The 19187-nt window shown below is 33.9% G+C and overlaps 4 protein-coding genes across 7 annotated transcripts in view; 2 read left to right on the forward strand and 2 right to left on the reverse strand.

The window, feature by feature from the left end:
- Window positions 1-7571, reverse strand: part of LOC143340627 (uncharacterized) — a 41271-nt gene extending 33700 nt beyond the window's left edge. Inside the window, exons 1-6 of the mRNA XM_076762806.1 lie at window positions 7329-7571; window positions 6585-6819; window positions 6277-6508; window positions 457-6201; window positions 214-384; window positions 27-149 (exon numbers count right to left, since the gene is read on the reverse strand). Coding sequence (XP_076618921.1) covers window positions 27-149; window positions 214-384; window positions 457-6201; window positions 6277-6508; window positions 6585-6819; window positions 7329-7482 — 6660 coding nt within the window. The 5' untranslated portion in view covers window positions 7483-7571. The remainder of the gene's footprint in view (window positions 1-26; window positions 150-213; window positions 385-456; window positions 6202-6276; window positions 6509-6584; window positions 6820-7328) is intronic.
- A 338-nt stretch (window positions 7572-7909) lies between these two features.
- Window positions 7910-15466, forward strand: Ints1 (integrator complex subunit 1). Of its 4 annotated transcripts, none has more exons than XM_076762911.1 (14): window positions 7910-8217; window positions 8275-8457; window positions 8551-9032; window positions 9118-10404; window positions 10494-10669; window positions 10750-10902; window positions 10991-11668; window positions 11746-13536; window positions 13620-13934; window positions 14007-14469; window positions 14537-14661; window positions 14723-14913; window positions 15006-15278; window positions 15351-15466. In XM_076762911.1, the coding sequence occupies exons 2-14, from the start codon at window positions 8292-8294 to the stop codon at window positions 15464-15466; spliced, it is 6216 nt and encodes a 2071-aa protein (XP_076619026.1). In that variant the 5' UTR covers window positions 7910-8217; window positions 8275-8291. The 4 variants fall into 4 exon arrangements, with proteins under 4 accessions (XP_076619026.1, XP_076619027.1, XP_076619025.1 ...); XM_076762912.1 differs by having other exon boundaries at window positions 7910-8202; XM_076762910.1 differs by having other exon boundaries at window positions 7910-8093.
- Window positions 15467-15765: 299 nt separating this feature from the next.
- Window positions 15766-17597, reverse strand: LOC143340681 (nuclear RNA export factor 2). Its single transcript, XM_076762914.1, has one exon. It carries the CDS (start codon window positions 17440-17442, stop codon window positions 15832-15834), a length of 1611 nt encoding a protein of 536 aa, XP_076619029.1. The 5' UTR covers window positions 17443-17597; the 3' UTR covers window positions 15766-15831.
- Window positions 17598-17899: 302 nt separating this feature from the next.
- On the forward strand, window positions 17900-19123 carry Ndufb2 (NADH dehydrogenase (ubiquinone) 1 beta subcomplex, 2, 8kDa). The gene is made up of 3 exons (XM_076762920.1): window positions 17900-18133; window positions 18318-18441; window positions 18869-19123. Exons 1-3 carry the CDS (start codon window positions 18039-18041, stop codon window positions 18935-18937), a joined length of 288 nt encoding a protein of 95 aa, XP_076619035.1. The 5' UTR covers window positions 17900-18038; the 3' UTR covers window positions 18938-19123.
- Window positions 19124-19187: the final 64 nt, after the last annotated feature.

Here is a 19187-nt window from a genome sequence, read left to right on the forward strand (position 1 = left end):
CAAATAAATTATATCATCGATTAAATTTGGTATGTCTTTTCCAATTCTTTTATTTTGTCTTCCAATTCTCTTATTCGTCTGCATCGTGAACGGCATATATCTTTCATTAATGCCTTTTCTTTTTCCAATTTCATTACTTTTGCATGGTCCTACGATAATATTGTTGTAATTAATATTAATGAAGATCAGTGTATATTTTGTATTTTTTCTTACATTAACTACTCCGTTAGTGGTACTGGAATGTAGCGCAGAATTATTATGTATCGTTTGGCAAGCTTGATCTCTTCTATTTATCCGCCATTTCCTACAAGTATCGCATTCCCATGCGTTAATATCATACATAGCCCTTTTAAGTTTCCCAATCTCAGAACGAAGTTCTGCATTCTATAAAAAAAAAATTACGTATACAATCAATTGTATTCGATAGGAGGTAAAAGATATTTTTATTATACGTACTTTTTGTCGGAACGAGAGCAGAAGTTCTTCTAGCTCTTTACATTTTTGTTGGTAAGGAAAGTTTTCGCTTTGGATTTGAATCTCCAATGTTTCAATTTGCCCATTTTTCGTCACCAATTCTAATTCTAATTCTTGAATCCTTTTCCTGAATATTTGGTAGATTTCTTCGTTTTCATTGATGTCTGTCTCGAGCATCACATTTTCTATTTGTCTCTTTTGGTTAAATACTTCAGTTCTACTGTGCCTTCTTCTACTCATTTCAAAAGATGGGCTAGCAGATCTAGAACCACTACTGTTGCTTTTTGACTCCAGTTTGATCTCGTATTCGTTCAGTTTCGTTTGTAATTCTAAATTCTCTTTCCTCAATGCAAGACAAATTTTGTCATTGTGCAATTTTATATCTTCTAATTGCTTCATGTCAATCTGTGGTCTTGCCATAAATGTTTCAAGTTCATCCTGAAGTTTTTTGTTTTCCTTTTTGAGAATTTGTAGTTTTTCCTCCAATTCGTTTACCAATTTATTTTCTATTTGATGAACATACAACTTCTCCTTTAGGTTTGTGATTTCTAGATCGCGCTCACGTATAATTGCCATATGGTCTTCTAATTGTTTATCAAGTTCTTTGTTTTTGATAACTAAAACCTTTATCCGATCGACATAATCTATAATCTCTTTGTCTCTTTGATTTATTAACAATTTGTTGCCTTCTAATTCTAGAGCAAGTTTATTTTTCTCTTGAACAAGAGCATCGTATATACTATCTTCGTTAGATAAACATGTAATACTTTGTCTGGATTTATACGACGATAATGTTTTTTTTATCTCAGCATTTTCTTGAGACAACGTTTCGTATTGCCCCTTCAAATTAACTAATTCTTTAAAAATTTTATTTTTATTATCCTGAAGTTCAATTATACGATTACTGACTCCTTCTAAATTATTTTGCAACCTTTTGTTTTGATCTCTTAAATCATCCATCTCTGCTTCTGCTTTCATTTTACTCGTACTATTTCTAATCCTTTTCTCCAACTTTGCATTCACACATTGCAACTCTTCATATTTTTCTTTTAGACCATCTAGTTCCTCTACCAATGCTATGTTTTTATTATTTAATTCGTGCAACTGCTTATTCAATTCAACATTTTGTATTTCCTCAGAATTCAATTTATCTTTAATTATTTCGATCTGTTTCTCACTTTCCATTTTCAATTCTTGTATATCTTCCTTGTATCGATTTATATTTGTTTTCCATTCCTTAACTTGGTCCTTCAACACCTCATAATCTGGCATGATAGTTTCATATTTGGCTTTATATTCCGAGAGCATATCACACTTGCTTTTCAGAAGTGCTGTGATTTTTTCAATTCGTGTTGCTTTTTGTTCCGATTCACGGTTCACTTCGTTGTAAGCTTCCGTAAGTTTTTCGAAATCAGTGGTTAATCGATGTATAGTTTGATTATTTATTTTCAATTCAGACGCATTTGCTTCTATGATATTCTTCAATTGTTCATGATTTGCTTCAAGGCATTCGACGTTACTCTTTAATTTCATATTTTTTGTCTTATAAGATTCTATACTGCAAACAAGATCTTCTATTTTCTTTTCGTATTCTGTTTTTTCAGATTTTATTTTGGACTCAAGTTCAATTTCCTTCTTTTTAAAAACATCTTGTACTTCCTTTTCCCGTTTTTGGACAACGATATTTGCTTCTTCTTGTCGTACTTTGCTTTGTTTATCAAATTCGCCTTGCAAATTGTTGAAGTCAATTTCAAGCGTTTGTATTTTTTCTTTGAGAGTTTCTTTCTCGTAGTCACTCTCCTTCAAACGATGTTCCAACTGATAAATATTGTCCTGTTGTTGTTTGTGGGTTTTCTCACGATTTGTTAAATCCATTTGTAATTTTTCAATTTCTATTTCTAACTCGTTGCTCCATAACACGGCACGTTTCTTTCCATCTGCACTTTGTCGTTTCTCATCCTCTAGTTTCTCTTTGTCCTTCTCAAATGATTCCCTCATAGCTTTAACTATCTCTTTTTCTTTCGAGATAAGAGAATGTAAAAAGATTATGAAAATGTCATTTGCAGTCTTATTTAAGAAATCCACGGAATTTACTTTATATTTTAGCGATTTCAATTCTGTAATCATAGATTCCTTAACAGTGTTCAATTCTTCCGTCAACTTTTTATTATCGTTAATTAAAGATTTCTCCTTATCGAATACACACGCATTTTTGCTTCCTATTTTACTAAAGTTGGATTCAATGTCTCGAAGCTTCGCAAGGTCTTGTGTTAAATTATAGTTTTCTTCAACATGTTTGTTTAACGTTTCCTTCATTTTGCTTAATTTAAGCTCAGATTCTGCAGTATATTCTTCGAAATTCTTTGTTACAGACTCTAGTTCGTTTTTATATTTAATCACCAAATTATCTTTAAAATCGGTTAATTGAATTTCAAGTTCTTGTAATTTTTGCTTCAATGTCGTCTTTTCATTTTCACTTTCTTGTAAAAGATTTTCCAGCTGAGAAACTTTTCCTTGAAGTTCTTTATACAGATTTTCTTGCTTCGTTAAATCCGTTTGAAGCTTTTCTACATCTGATTCTAATTCCTTAGCCCACAATATTGCGCGTTGTTCTGCTTCTGAACCTTGTTTCCTCTCTTTTTCTAATTCTTCGTATTGTTTACTCAATAATTCTATTTCATTTTTGTGTTTATCTTCAATTGTCTTTGTACAAACATCCAACTCATCCCTCTGATTCGTCATTAAGTTTAATTCATTCTTTAATGATGAAATACATTTATTCAAATCGTCAATCGTATTATGTAACTTAACAATAAGGATATCCTTACTTTGCTTTTCACTCTTTAATTCTTCCACTTCTACTTCTAGCGTTAATTTTTCGCTTTGTATTATTTTTTCTTTTTCAGAATACTGTTTAATTTCCTTGCTCATATTTGATAATTCATTTTCAAGAATATTCGTCTTTTCCGTACCTGTGGCTACTGCCATTTCAGTATCCGATACTTTTTGTTGTAGCTCTTCGTTCATGCCGTTAAGCATCCTTATTTGGTCTAGCAGGCTTGACTTTTCCATTTTGAATTTATTAAGCAAACAATTACATTTTATATTATTCTTTTTCAATATATCTATATCTTCTCTCAGTTGGTCAATACTGTTTTGAATTTGTTCAATCTTAGTTGCATTTTTAATCGTGTGTTTCTTTGGTTTAGTGTCAACCACTTCATCATGGAGTTTTTCAAATTCGTCGCATTTTTCTTTATACAGAATTGATAGTTTGTCGCGGTCATCTTTCAGTGTTTGTAATTCGTTATTCAAGTGTTGAACTTTCTCCTCGACAAAACTCACATTCAACCCATCCGTGAAACTGGCATTTAAAGATCCATCAACGTAACTTAAATTCAATTCTTGATTGACTTTCATTTTCAGCAGTTCGGTGTCCGCGCATTTTAGATCGAACTTTCTTTGTAAATCTTCCAATTTGAGAGTCAAAGATTTTGCTTCGAGTTTAAGAACCCTACGACTTTCGTTTAAATTTTTTAAATGCGCGCACTGATTACAAGATGAGAACTTCAAGTCGCTTAATTTTGTGTTTAAACGAGTCAGATGATTTATCTCGTCCTGTAACATTAGAACTTTGTTTGCCAGTACTTCGCGACTTTCTTCCTGTAACATTTCCTTCGCAGTTTCGTCTACTTTCATAGTATCATCCAGCACGGTAGACGAATACAATGAGTTATTACTCAACTTTTCATTGCGTGAATTATCAAAATTCTCGATAGTCTCCAATAAGGTATTAGAAAATTTTACATTTTCATCCGTTAACATTATTACCTTATCCTTCAATTCCATAATTTCACCTTTTAAAAGCCTATTCTCCGTTCGTAATTGCTCTATGTCATTTTCATCACAATCCGTAGTTTGCATTAGAGATATTTTATTTTTCAGAGTATTACATTGTTCTCTTAACTTGTCGTTCTCTTCGATCTTATCCATTAAGTCCGTAGAAAGTTCACTGTTTTCTACTACTAAGTATTTATTCTTCTCTGTAAGTAATTGAACTTTATCCTTGTAAATGCATTCATGGTCGTATAGAAGCGACTTACTTTCTTTAATGCTTTCAAGCTCCTTATTTTTTTCTGCTACAATGACTGTTAATTTGATGTTTTCCGTCTTCAATACTTCAAGTTTATTTTGACATTGAAGCAATTCCTCGTCGTTATGTTTCTCTGGTACTTTCAAACGGGTAGATTGTAACTGGTCGTTTAAATGTATTAAATCACTTTCTAAATTAATTTTTTCGTTTGTAACCTTCGAGATACGCGCGTAAAGTTCATCGATTGTTCTTTGAAGATTTATTTCAATTTGTTTTGAACGCTCTTTTTCTATACACAATTTACCCGACATTTCCATATTTTCGTTCGTCAATAAATAAATAGTTTTCTGTAACTTTTCTACATCCTGTTTTAGACCTTGTATATCGTTCTTTATTTCATCCAGTTCTTGAATTTTTAGTTCAAGGCCTTCTTCCAGCTTAGCTTTCTCTTCCTCCAACTGTATTATTACATTTGAAGAATATTCGTTGACTTCATTATCCTTGGAATTAGACGAGTCAGACTGTTTTGCTGTTTGGTCCTCCTGGTTATTTGCGCCACAATGATATTCTTCGCACATTAATTGTTTTTCTAAGGTTGTAAATTCACGAAGTTCGATAAGATCTTTGGTCAGATCACTGATGTATCTACGCAACGTATTCTTTGGCGTTGTAGGCGAACCTTGATTGCTTGAAGTTTGTACATACGAATCCTGTTTCTCTGGCGTTACGGAGGAACTGCCGTTTTTGGATTTTACAGTTACTACGCTATTTATATATTTAATACATTTCTCTTTGTTTTTATTATCATTTTCTTTGATTTCATAATCTGTTTCGCACTCAATTAAGTCTAATTCAAAGTCAGCAAAAGGTGTCTGAAGTGTCTGATTTATGACATCAACATATTGCGAGTTGTTCTTGCTATGTGGTTTTTCGGGTGACGCTTCTTTTATCGTTGGCAAACCACTTTTATTTTGACACACAGGCAGATATTGTTTGAACATTCCAGGATTACACCGGTACTGCTTTCTTCTAGATTTACATTTAAATTGTTCCGTACGATTTGCGTTATATCCAGAAACAATTTGAGTTTTCAGCAACTTTATACGTTCTTCTAGTACATGATTAATTTGATATTTCTCTTGCAATGTAGGCTCTACATTTTCACGTTCTACAGATGAGTTTCCATTCCTTATTCTCTGAAGTTCCGTTTGAAGTTTAATCAACTGTTTTGTATAACGTATTAAGAGCGATGCGTCGGAGACGACTTCATTTTTTTGTGGCTTATTTTTAATATTCTTGGCTCGAGATGCAAACGACAGAGTTTCATGTGTTTCTTCTAAACCAACAGCAGTTACTGTACATATTATTGCTGTCAAAGAATTACCACCTAATGATTGCTGCAGCAGTTCTGTTAATTTGCTTTCGCGGTAATTAATATTTCTTTGGTCATTTTGCATTGCACTTAGCTGCATAAATACTGACACTAAGGTGGAAAGGGATGTATCCATTTGTTGTTGTCCTTCAACAGCATCTATTCCACATGTTCTTTTGAAACCAGCCAAGTCTACTAAATTCAATTGTGATACTTGTACAACATTTTGAGAGTCATTATCAACACCTTGACTTTCAATTGTCTAAAAAAGATACAGTCCTATTATATTAAAATACAGAGTGTTTAATGTATAAAGTGTCCTGAGCAATAATCTTACAATTCGAAATATATTATGGCTACTGATATATTCATTACTATCAGCTTTTTTTATCTTTTGGTTTTGAATTCCTTTTTTCATTATAGATAGCATGTTATCCAAGGAGTTCACAATTTCTTCTTTAGAATCAATAATTATTTGATCACTATCATCTTTGTGTAATTTTAAATCAAGTCCATTTTTATTCAGAAGATCATTTATTGTTTCATTATAAATTTCTAAATATGATACCCTGAAAAATATAAATAATTTTAAGTTTGTATTAATAAATACATTAATTTTTGTTACTGATATTAATTAATAAAAACCTTAACAAAAATTCACGTCCAATGGTATTAGAAACTGCCTTAAATATGTATTGAATACTAAGTGGTATTATTCCTGGTTCTTCCAATGTACCTATCATTGTATATGTTTTACCAGAATCAACTTGACCATAACAAAATACTGTTCCATTAAAACCTTTTATAGCAGCATCAATAACAGGTTTTGCAATACTGTCAAATACATTAGAATTGGCTGTATCCATATCAAAAATATGATCTACAAAAATGAAATATCAAAATTAACCATATCATAGATTATATAACAGTACAGTTGTATAAGAATTGTTTTAATGTTAAAATGTGTTTTAAAGATGGTACTTTTTAAAAATAATTGATATACTAGACTGATTTATTTATGTTAATACAATATTAGTATAATTTGTAGTAATAAATTTGTTTACCATATTGGAATCTAATGAAAACGTATGTTGCTAATAATACAGTAAATTTATCACTAATTGTTATTTATCTATAGCTTCACGAATGTTAATATTATTCAATTAGGAAAGTGACTTTCAACGTGGCATAATATAATATGGCACAAAACAATTGCTTCCTGGTCAAGCAACAATTATTCGCAAAGGATATTGAACGTTTACTCGTTTAATTTACGTTTTGGCATGTGATACGTCACATGATAAAGCCGATCAGTAGGTTAGATTTCATTGCAATAAAATGTTTAAGAGGCAAAAAAGCCAGTGTCGTATTACGATTATTAACACGTACCGAAATAAAATTCATTATCTCCCAGCTTAGCCGTCACCGGATCTACAGAAACAATGGAATTTCCTCGTACAATCCATTGTGTTGACGAAGTTTTGTCTCTCTCCTGTTCGATCAAAGGTCTAAATTTAATTCCCACCTGGACACTGTTCGACATTTCTTCTCTAGCGAAATTTTGAACGAAGCAGCGTAGAACTTTTAACAATTAGCCACTTCGTTCTTGAATCAATTTGTACGTCTCTCAACTTTCATCATATGCCGTCGGACATATCGTAACTGCCATTTGAAATGACGACTGCCTCAACTAATATTTAAATTTAAATTTTCAGCGACGCGATTGGCTCATTTAGGCATGGTTAAACGAAAACGTGATAGGAATGGAAATATTTACTATTAATATATGCTCGTGGCGCATCTATGTCAATGCTTCTTGAAATGATCATTAGATGGCTAAAAACTTCAACCAATTCTCACAAGGCTTTTCTAGTGAACGAAATCTAGTAACTTGTATAAGTTGATAATCGATTATCGAGTTTACTTTATCGAATTTTCAAGGAAACAGTATCGATAACGATGTCTGCTACTGTTGTCGAATGATACGTTATGTTTGTAACACATTAATTTGTTGATATAGAGAAATATTGTTACGTATACATTTTCATTTACAGTACATCAATTTACAAAAGTTATGTCATCAGCAATGTATAATGTTAGAAACACTTCCTGGAAGAGCGCTTTCTGGAAATCGTCTATATAAATGTTGAATAGGTTAGCGCACTGTAGAAATCATTCCTAGCAGAGTGTAATATGTTGTAACACTTGCCTAAGAAATTTTTTTGGGAAAGAGTATACGTCTGAGACTGAAATTACCATATTTGTATGCGTATTTTATGTATGAAATTAGAAGCTAGAATAGTTTTTAATTTATGTATTTTACTTTCAAATCTAGAAAGTATAAGTACTATAATGGATCGTGGCAAGGCAGGAATTGGTAGAGGTGCAAAAAGTAAGATTGCTCAACATCCTTCTGACTTGTTTGCTCTTGGTTCCAAAGGTTCACGTAATGAAAGTTCTGATGTTAAAAGACCAGGTGTTATTCATCCTAAACCAAGTAGCAGTTCTTCAACTTCTGGTAAATAGAGTGCTGATAATGCCTTTCAATAAAAATTTGACAGAAATTAGAGCTTTTGATGTAGTTAATTTTAATTTATGTAAAATTACATAGGTAATGAGAGAAAAAAAGAAGCACCATCAGGATCACTTCAATCTTTTCAATATATTCCACAAAAGAAACCTAAGCTTCCAACACATGTCTCTCATCAACGACCACCTTTCTCTAGTGCTGAAGCTTGGGAACTGGTAGCCATAGATAGTGACCCAGCTGATTTTGTTCCAATGGTTTTGGAAGCTAATGATAATGATGAGGGTGATAAAGTTATAGGGATTATTTGTGGTGCCATCAAAACCCTTAAGAATCAAAAATGGAAACCTGATGCATTGGTTTATATGGGATTATTATACTTAGCAAAAATTCGTCCATCTATTTTTTCAAATGATTGTATACTACATGCACTTTCATCATTACTAAAAAGAGATCAAGCATATAATTATAAAGCCAAAGGAAACCCATTGGTTCCTGTACTTGCAGCTAATTTATTAATGAAAGGATTTCATGACAAGAAAAATTGGCCAGAAATTTTTGTAAAGGTTCATATATATATATTATATTAATATTTACTTTGGTTACATTTAACATTGAATTCAAAATTAATTTTTACTTTTGTTTTTATAGCTGTACATTGAGGATGCGTTAGGCGAGAGAGTATGGGTTGATCACGAAGAATGCAAAGGTTTTGTCGATAATATTTTAACGGGATTTAACACGCGTCATCCACCAAAAAGTGTTTTACAACCAGAACTGTCTGTTCTGACACCACGCGATTGTCACAGTCCATCTACCGTGGACGACGAAGATCCTGGCTCTTCGTCCGTGCAGTTTCCTGGAGATAAAGAAAAAATAGAATTCCCTGTGACTCCTAGATATACTCATTGTACAGAGAATATAGAATTTATTGTACTCGAAGCTATAAAAGAGCAGTTAAATAGGCGGCAACCAGAGTCAATTACTAAGAATTTTTTAAGGCTACTGTCTTCGGCTTGTGGTCTTGTAGAAATCAGAAATATTGCTGTCCCGCGATTAGAAATGCTGCACAATCCTAAACTAATGAGACCTGCTCAAGAATTGCTAAGCTACATTTGCTACAATTGCACTTCTCATACACAAAGGGATGTCGAAGTTATAAGTCAATTAGTGAAGATGAGATTAAAAACTAAAGCCGTGATTAATCTATATCTGAATGGTGTGAAAGAGCTTATCGGATTGCATCCCGAAAACTTGTCCACTATTTTGAAGCATACGATTTATAATGAATTGTCGAACGCACGAAATCCAAACAATATGCCCATGCTAGGCGTAATGTTTCAAACTTTACCGGAACAATCCGCCAAATTACTCGCAGAGATATTTCAAGACTTATTAATGAACCGTGAAGATTATCTCAGACCCCTCCGTGCCTTGCTCCGAGAAATAGTACGCGTATGTCGCCACGACATTAATTTAATTACTTTTGCACGTACATTGATGGCCGAAAGACAAGATATTGCGCAACAGTTACTAAATTTTGAATTCAAAGAGCGAGTATTCATCTCTATTGCAGATCTATTATGCCTGTGTATGCTATTAGCCATCAGTCCACAAGTTAAGGAGGCTGCGGCTCTGGCGCAAAGAGGCGATAAAAAAGACATAAGTGTGCTACATCAATTTCAAAACATGGTAGCGACAATACAGTTTGAAACAGTATTGTGGTTACAAAATTTAGCACCGCAAATGTACGGCATCGGTAAAAATGAACTCCTCCATGCTTTACATAAAATTCTAATGCTCGAATCTCCGGAGCAGTATTATAAACTGGATAATTGGCCTCCCGAGTCCGACAGAGTATTTTATTTACGTCTTGTTTCTGATGTTCCTCTGTTGCAAAGCACGCTGTTGAGGCTGTTATTAATTGGTTACTCAAAAGTGAGTTCAGAAAATAGTGAATTGAGTTCTCTTTTTCGTATAAAAGTACCAAAAAGTACTTAAGAAAGACATTGCATCTTGTGTTTTAGGATAACGGTATTACTCATTCGGAAACGTTAGATTTGGTGGATCAGTTAATACGACGAGCGGCGGCCAATTCAACGGAAAGCTTTCCGACCTTACAGGCGGATAAATTAGATATAATTGAACTTATCTTCAACCTCTGCATTTATCAGCCGCCTGGAACTATAAACATACCATCGAGGTATTTGGAAATATTCATAATATTATAAATTTGTTTAATTTGTATATTTGCATATTTGTTATTATTCATTTCTTATTAAGTTATGTACCACCGACTTTGGCAATATCAAATCTTTATTGGAAAGGATGGATAATGTTATTAATACTAGCTGCTCACAATCCGTCTGCCATTGGTGCTGTCGCGTGGAAGCGATATCCTATTTTACGAACTCTTATGGAAATGTGTATTACCAAGTAGGTTTGAAAGTTCTTAAAGTTCGAGAGTAAAATTTTTGTTAATGCATTGGGCATATAGTGAATTTATTTTATTATCGTATCGTAGTCACTTCTCGTACCCTCCGCCGACGATGGCGTTACCAGAGATCATAGAACAAGAACGTTCAAAAGAATTGCAAGTCGAAGCTATCGAGAAACAAGAAATACTCGAATACGAGTCACACTTAGCCGCTGCATCGACAAGGATACAAATATCCGAACAGAACAGCTTGTTGTTGTCGCAATTAATCACTATGGAACCGACCGGTATTGCTAGAAGGCCGCCTCCAGCGGTATTAGAACAAATACAATCGTTAAACGTGTCCCATAGATTAGGGCACTTATTATGTCGGTCTCGAAAACCAGACTTCTTGTTAGATATAATACAAAGGCAGCAGCAAAGTTCGTCTCAAAGTATGCCTTGGTTAGCGGATCTTGTACAAAATAGCGAAGGATCTCTTAGTCAATTACCTGTACAATGTCTTTGTGAATTTTTATTATCTACCAGTACTCAAGCGGTGGAGAAGCAACCTAGACAACAACAATTGCTAGCACATTTGCAAATGTTGTTAACCGATCCTGACCAAGATCGACAACATGCTTACGAGGTGTTGGAATACTTTTTAAGAAGACTGAGTAGTCAACAAACTAATAGTCGTCTTCAAGCGATTACTGGCCTAAAAATGGTTCTTGGATCGATACCCACCGACGAAGAACCTATGGATATAGACGGAGAAAACGAGAAGTAATTTGATAAATTCATCTTTTACGAAACTGTTTTTGTTTGAAAGCTAAAGCAACTCTCTTTTCTTTTGTTTGCAGAGAAGTTTGGCTTCTTCGTAAGCTACCGACCATACCTCATTTCTTATCAGTACGATCTTTGGTTTCTACTGCTCTTCGTGGTGCATGTCAAGTCGAAAACAATCCGGATCTCGTACACGCTTACATATCATATCTCGCTGCTCATACCACCGATGACGAGTTACCGGAATTGACCGATCTAGCCAATGAGATATCTCAACTAGTGGTCGAGCGGAGTACGATTATAGCAGCGATTTTACCACAATCAGACAGCGACAATCCGCAAGCTAAGCAAACTTTACACGCCTTTATGGCGATCTTTTGCAATTACTTGGAGAAAGCTCGATCCCCAAGAGGGGAAGAATATACGTGGTCCGAGAGTCAAGATCAGATATTGGTACAGTGGAGTACAGGAGAAGAATGCACTATGCACATTCTAGTTGTTCACGCTATGATAATTCTTTTAACGTACGACTCGTCCGATGATGATGTGTTGTTCAACGTTCTGCTTGAAACGTGGTTTCCGTTAAATGCAGAACCACCAAAAGCTTTTCTGGTTGATACCAGCGAGGAAGCTTTACTCATACCGGATTGGTTGAAATTAAGAATGATTAGGAGCAACGTACCACGATTAGTGGACGCAGCTCTCAAAGACCTGGAACCGCAACAGTTGGTTCTTTTTATACAGAGCTTCGGTATTCCTGTACCCTCAATGAGCAAATTACTTCATACTCTGGATGCTGGGGTGCAAATCGATCCGGATTCGGTTGGCGAAGCGGTGCTTGATAAGACTTACATGGCACAATTGGTTGAAGTTCAACATAGAAGAGGAGCTACGGGAGGGCTAGTTTTCGTGCAAGTTTTAGAATTGATGGAGCCACAGTTACCGGATGAAAATCCTGTAACTATAGGACAACTACAAGAACCGTTACCACCGAGTGCTATGGTTCAAAAACAATCTGTCATACAATGTTCCGTTAAAACGGACGTTCCTCATTTGATTAACAGATTATTCATCGAAAATATACCGATGAATCAAAAGATGGACGCGTATCGTCGATTGCACAAAACTCTAGCGAAAGACTTACAGAAATCTGCCAAAGAAAGTGGTGCTGTTGTATTAGCGATACAACACATATGTAGCGTTTTGAGCTCGATGCAAGTGAAACAATTTTTAGCCTCGCTCGTTCACATGCCACAGTATTCATGCACCCTGATGCGGATAATATTGTTACCTTTGAAGAAGTCATCCACCTCGAAACAGGTGGTTGAATTGGCACGTAACATGTGTTTGAACTTGATACAATTGATAGGCGATGTTAAAGCACCAATCCTTTCGATTTTAAGAGATTTTGCAAACGTGCAATTGACAAAAACGCCAAAGAGCATGGAGTTGACGATGTTGATGCAAAATCGAGATCCTGGATCTATCTTGGAAAGTACAGATCCTGTTAATCTAGAACCAGTAGGTCGCAAGTTGTTAGACATTTGTCATAAGCAGCAAAAGAATGATATCCTTATAGAAGCAATGGCACGACTGTTGGTGAATGATAGTAATGAAGGCGTTCGAAAACCACGAACAGGCTTGCTGATAGATTGGTTAGCTTCTGTAGAACCGGAATTAATTGGTACATGTCCCAGTCTACAAATGAAACTTCTGTTTGGAAAAACGAAGATACAAATGATGGTCGATAATAATGTCGTGAGTTCGCACTCATTTAGGCCCTATTTGTTGACTTTATTAACGCACAGAGCAAGTTGGGCAACCTTGTATAAATGTGTTGGGCATCTGTTAGATAAATGCGACGATGGGTAAGGAATATTACCCAGTACTCGCTGTAATGTCAATGTTTAAAAAGATGAGCTACAAATTTAATGAAATGTTACGTTTATAGATACGATCCAACTGCTGTTATAGATTTTTTGTGGGCGTTAACATGCAATCCAAAACTTTGGCAAGGCAGAGACAAATTCACACCGAAACATTATGTTCCAGAAAATATTTTACTTTTGTACGAAAAACAGTTATTGACACTTGTAGCATATATAGTTGCGGAGGCTGTCATCATATGCAATTGTCAAAGCAGAAACACCGCACTCGCTCGTATGGATTCTCGTCTTGACTTATTATTACATTGCGTGTCTACGGATGATCGTTTGGTATCTAGCGTCGTACGATATTTGGCTGATCGTATGATGAATGATTCAGAGTAAATATATACTGTACTATCTCTCTGTACTGTACTCTGTACTGTACTATCACTCTGTGTTTTAATTTTTAGCGTGGATTCTGATATGGTACACCAGTTTTTATTACACATGTATATGAAGATACCAAAAGTGATCTGTTATTTAGACACTTTTCAAACTAAAAAATTTGTCGGTGGAGCAAAAATTACAGAATGGACGGGATCCGTGTTAGATTGTATGAGCCATTCTTTATTAACGGCATTAGCAGCGACACCAAGACAAAAATCGTGGAATTCCAAGTCTCAGGATTTTGAGTTATGTGCCAGAAAAATGGCTGCTGTACATCCAATATTAGTGTTACGACAACTTCCGATGTTAGCGTCGTCGTTAATGGGAAGATGTTATTTGGAGTTCAGTCAGTTTAGATCGGGTCATCACTTAAATCTTTTTGTACAAGTAATGGGACTGTTGGAGTTATTACAACCACATTTATTTAGCGAGGAGCATCAGACTGCTTTGGAAGATACATTAGAAAATTACTTTCAATGTTTCCAGGTTTGTCATAAAATGTTGATGAATAATAATTCAATTTCAGTGAATTAAACATTTATTTTATTTCTAGAATTACGGACCGATAAAAGATCTTATACCGCTCTTAAATAGATTCATTACATTACTGCAAGCGTATATATCGTATGATCCACAACGGGCATTAAAGTATTTGCAAAAACATGCTCAAGTCCTTCAGTAAGTAATGCCTTTGATTTCTTTTAGGGAGTTTCAAACATTAGCTTACACTTACATATAGTGAATTGCAGGTGCACTATCCAAATCTAGTTACACTGAGATCACTTGTATCAGGCATTCCAATGCCAAGAGAAGGCGAGGATGTAGAAGAAGTTTTAATTACTGTACCTCCTACCCCACCTCCTTCAGAATCCATTATTCCACAGCATTGGCCGTCGTTGTTAACTACTTTATCCAAGCTGCAAGGTGAAGGTATGCATATGCAACATATCTTAGTTTCAATTAAAAAATTTAACAACGTCAATAGAGAACTTTTACAATTAGTATTACAATATTATTTTCAGACGTATTTAGTTCTCTTCAGGAAATAGAACATCTATCGTCTCGAAAACCCTCAGTTTTAGAATCCATAACAGACAATATAGCAGAATTACTTGTATCTCCACAAAGTAATATAAGGTCTCTTGCTCATGTTCTATTAGCGAGGGCACTGAAGCATCGTCCTGCGTCAAATGCAAATATATTATCTGCATTCCAAAGGTGCCTGGACAGTCCTAGAGCTGATATTCTAATGTCGGCTTTAGAAAAATTGCCAGACATCGTATTGTGTATGCAAGGCAAGCTATTTCTCTGCTTAGTATTACTTCATTTGATAAATGCATTCTTTGAAAATACGTATTTTGTTACAGAACATGCTTTACCATTGATGCAGAAAGTATTTGAATTAGGGGTAAATTCCAATGTGAATACTACACCATATATAAATAGAACCATTGCTCTGTTAAATACACAGCAAGGTTGTTAATATTTTAAAAATTGTAATTTTTTATTTTGTATAAATAAGATTGTAAATTTTTCATAAAAAAAAGTTATTTCACATATTTAATTTCCTCCTATATTTATCTACGCATACTTCGCATTTTTACTAATACATGATCGTCGCTAGTAGAAAGGGAGCAATGTTTAAAATTCAATTAGATTCTCTTATTTCATAAAAATAGAATACAATAATTTTATACGCGTATCTTCTCATATAGGCGAGGCAAGATTTTTCCTCAAGTGTATATCATACATTTAATACATTTATGATTACGAAATTACAGAAATGTATGTACAAATTTATACAATAATTTGTAATATAAATTCAATTAACTATAAAATGTTTGTATGTCATAGAAAGGCTTCAGGTGGTACATTGTTTACTGTGTACATGTTCATAAATGTTGTAATAGCAGTTCTTATATCCCAATTGGCTTCTTCAAGATATTGGTGACAAAACTTCAAATTCATTGTACTCAGTTCATGCAGAAATGACAATAGTTGTTCTTTCTCTGAAATACTGAACACAGTTGGAACAAATTTTGGTGAAATTTTTGTTTCAAATCTTGATTCACTGCTTCCTGACAGATTACTATTGGCAGGTGTTCCATCAAGATAACACTGATCATTAGTAATGCAGTATTCATTATCTTCTTTTTGCATAATAATGAAAGTCCTGTTGAAAAACATTGGTGGGCATGCAATGTCTCGAAATGAAAATAATCCTTGTACAGAAATAGCAAGATGGCTTTCTCCTTCATACAGTAAATCAACATGAAATGATTTAAAGTTATGTATTGTTGGTGGTTGGCTTCTAAGTGCAGAAATGATTCTCTCTGGACCACGTAATAAAAATTCTTGACACTTGGCATAATCAACAAATTTAAGTAAATTTCTATTTGTAACAAATGTTTTAGTTATTTGTTTATGAACATAATTTATAACATTCCCTAATGTCATGGAGTAAAGTGCATCTCTGTCATACAATCCATTCATCATTTGTCTATCATCTTGGTCATATAAAGTAAAATAATGTTTCACAAATTGTTTGATAAGACAAGTTTTCATACCATCCTTTATAAAGTTGCTTTGGATATTAGGAACAAATTTTTGTTCTGTATCTATTACAATTCCATCTAATTTTTGTAGATGAGGAAAAACATTTTTCACTGCTTGCACATAATCTTGACACTTGTTATATTTAGCACACAATGGATTTCCATCTAGCCAAAGTTCACTTATTTTAAATTCACTAAAATAACGTAAATAATCCACATCTCCAATGTGATTGTATCTTAGATCTAACTTGGTCAAATGGTAATTAAAGAACTTTTCAAATAGAATAATGGCTGTGAGTTTATTATATTTTAAACTTAGTTCACGGATGGATAATCTTGAATCACGATTAGTACTTAAAATTCCCACTTTGGCACATCTCAAAACAAACTGCAATACTTTAGGTACAGACAATGGACAAAATATTGAATTCAAAGACTTCTCATCTTCAAAATCATCAAGATTCAGTACCTTTTTTGTATGTTCATACCTACTATACAATGCTTGTGCTATAATTCTATTAGGATTCAGTTGTAACTCTTTGGAATCTAAAAATCCTAATACAATGTCAATATGTAACTCTTGCCCATCTATCGAAGTCACGCATAAATCTTGCTTTACAAGATTTTCAATGGCAATGGAGGTGCACTTTGCCAAGAAAGTGCTTTTATTTGAGTTTTCTTCTTTATACATAACAGGAAGTATGATATCAGGGTCACAAGCAAGAATGATTCTTTTCAATACTTCCTTCGGTTTACAATGCCTTACATTGTAGATAATAAATTTATGCCACAAATCTTGACGCGATGCTACAGCTAATTCTTGTTCGTTGAAAGACGGTTTAATATGCGTTAAACGCAATGGTTCCGAAATTGGCGCGCCTTCAGTAACTTCTGTGCCAGCCATTATTTTTGATACCGTATGTTACATTAATATATGAGCATTTTCACAACAAACAATAATTAAATTACGATACGTATGACATAATTAAATATTGCTTTTTACACGCTTAGTAGGGCAAATAATAACAACGAATCATGTCACGATTGTCACGTGAGCCCGGCACTTCACGCCAGTGTGAAGTCGACAATAGCGACGACGAACTTCCTTAGCGTCTAACGGAGTGGTGGGGAAAATCAAAGTTGGGACTGTTTGTTATAAAATTAAAGAATCATTATTTGAAATAATGGAATACTTATAGGTATGTATGTGTAGCTCGAAACGTAAAGATGCCTGGACAGTCGAGATTCGAAATTGTATGCCATTGGCGCGATAACGGACTTCAGTTGTTCAAGAGCAAAAAGGAAAGGCTCCCTTTCGTTCACGTTCTTTCTCGATTTCCCGAAGTTGCGCGAAATGCCGAGCTCACGTAACATGGATCATGCGTAGGACATATTGGCTTTTACCACCACTCCGTTAGAGGCTAAGGAAGTTCGTCGTTGCTAGTGTCTACTAGTTATGACAAGTTCGGTGTTTGTGCGGCTTGTTTGTTAATTAAAAGAATGTTAATTTCACGGGGTGCTCAGATATTAAAAACCGCGTGTCATTTTAAAACGGTGAAACCTGCCGCAATAAACTTGAAACAAGTTCGTCATGAGTAAGTTAATACATCCATTATATAATCTTTCTGAATAAAGGTTACTTTTGGATATTTTTATTCTTCATTTATATTCGTTATGCAATTTTGAATGTTTAATTTATATAAATTTACATTTCTTTCTGCAAATTAAAATTCAAGGTATAAATAATAAGATCAAACTAGAAATCTTTTACTTTAACAGCTGGACTTATCGAAGTGTTCCACAACCTGAAAAATGGACCATAGTACTTGCAGAATTAACTGGCGGGTTTACGTGGTGGTGGGTTCTATGGAACCTCTGGCATGAATATGAAGTTTTACTTCATGTGAGTAAATTTTAGTTTATCCTTTGTATTACATAAATTTTATCCAAATATAAATTACAGTAGTACCCACATAAGTGACCAAGCTCAGGACCGGCCTCTGTCATTTATTGGGCACTACTGTAGCTGTTTTTTTTTCAAAGTTGACGAAATGTTTAATACCATATGATTATGTGCAAAATTGAAACATATTGAACATTTTAAATATCTCCTTTAATTTATACAAGGAAAAAATAAATTAAAAACATATATGTTCTTATTATAACTTATTATAACTTCCTGATTCAGAATAATCTACTATATTAAAAAGTTATTTGGTTTTCTTCTGGTACATTTTTTATACAAATGAAGAAATTTATACATGTTTTAAAGTACAATATAACTTGATAGATTTATACCAAATTTTATGATCTTATATTTATGTATGTAGGGTGAAGTACCAGGTTCAATTCCAGAACATTGGACAGATGAAGAACTCGGAATTCCACCGGATGATTAAATAACAAAGGTAGACAAATACAAAACCTTTGGGTTTAATGTAAATACAAAGTCACTTGCATTTAGTGGAATTTCAAACGTAGTATCTAGTACAATATCAACCAAATACACGAGTTATCATTTAACTTCTGTATAAAATATTGCTTTAATAAATCTATCATTAAAATTGTTATGTCATTTAAAATAACGTATTCTTTATTTATAAGTATATTACGTTATTAAACAATTCGTAATAATGTTCATAATAATAG

Source organism: Colletes latitarsis, chromosome 3 (assembly GCF_051014445.1).
Source record: "Colletes latitarsis isolate SP2378_abdomen chromosome 3, iyColLati1, whole genome shotgun sequence".
NCBI classification, from domain to species: Eukaryota; Metazoa; Arthropoda; class Insecta; order Hymenoptera; family Colletidae; genus Colletes; species Colletes latitarsis.

What these genes read in the sequence shown, in the direction of transcription:
- LOC143340681 (XM_076762914.1), bottom strand. Translation starts at nt 17,442, where the DNA reads ATGGCTGGCACAGAAGTTACTGAAGGCGCGCCAATTTCGGAACCATTG.
- Ints1 (XM_076762911.1), top strand. Translation starts at nt 8,292, where the DNA reads ATGGATCGTGGCAAGGCAGGAATTGGTAGAGGTGCAAAAAGTAAGATT. An exon ending in ATAGACGGAGAAAACGAGAA is followed by an intron (nt 11,669 to 11,745) that starts GTAATTTGATAA and finishes TTTTGTTTGCAG; the next exon opens with AGAAGTTTGGCTTCTTCGTA. An exon ending in CGTATGATGAATGATTCAGA is followed by an intron (nt 13,935 to 14,006) that starts GTAAATATATAC and finishes TTTAATTTTTAG; the next exon opens with CGTGGATTCTGATATGGTAC.
- Ndufb2 (XM_076762920.1), top strand. Translation starts at nt 18,039, where the DNA reads ATGTTAATTTCACGGGGTGCTCAGATATTAAAAACCGCGTGTCATTTT. An exon ending in TTGAAACAAGTTCGTCATGA is followed by an intron (nt 18,134 to 18,317) that starts GTAAGTTAATAC and finishes TTACTTTAACAG; the next exon opens with CTGGACTTATCGAAGTGTTC. An exon ending in AATATGAAGTTTTACTTCAT is followed by an intron (nt 18,442 to 18,868) that starts GTGAGTAAATTT and finishes TTATGTATGTAG; the next exon opens with GGTGAAGTACCAGGTTCAAT.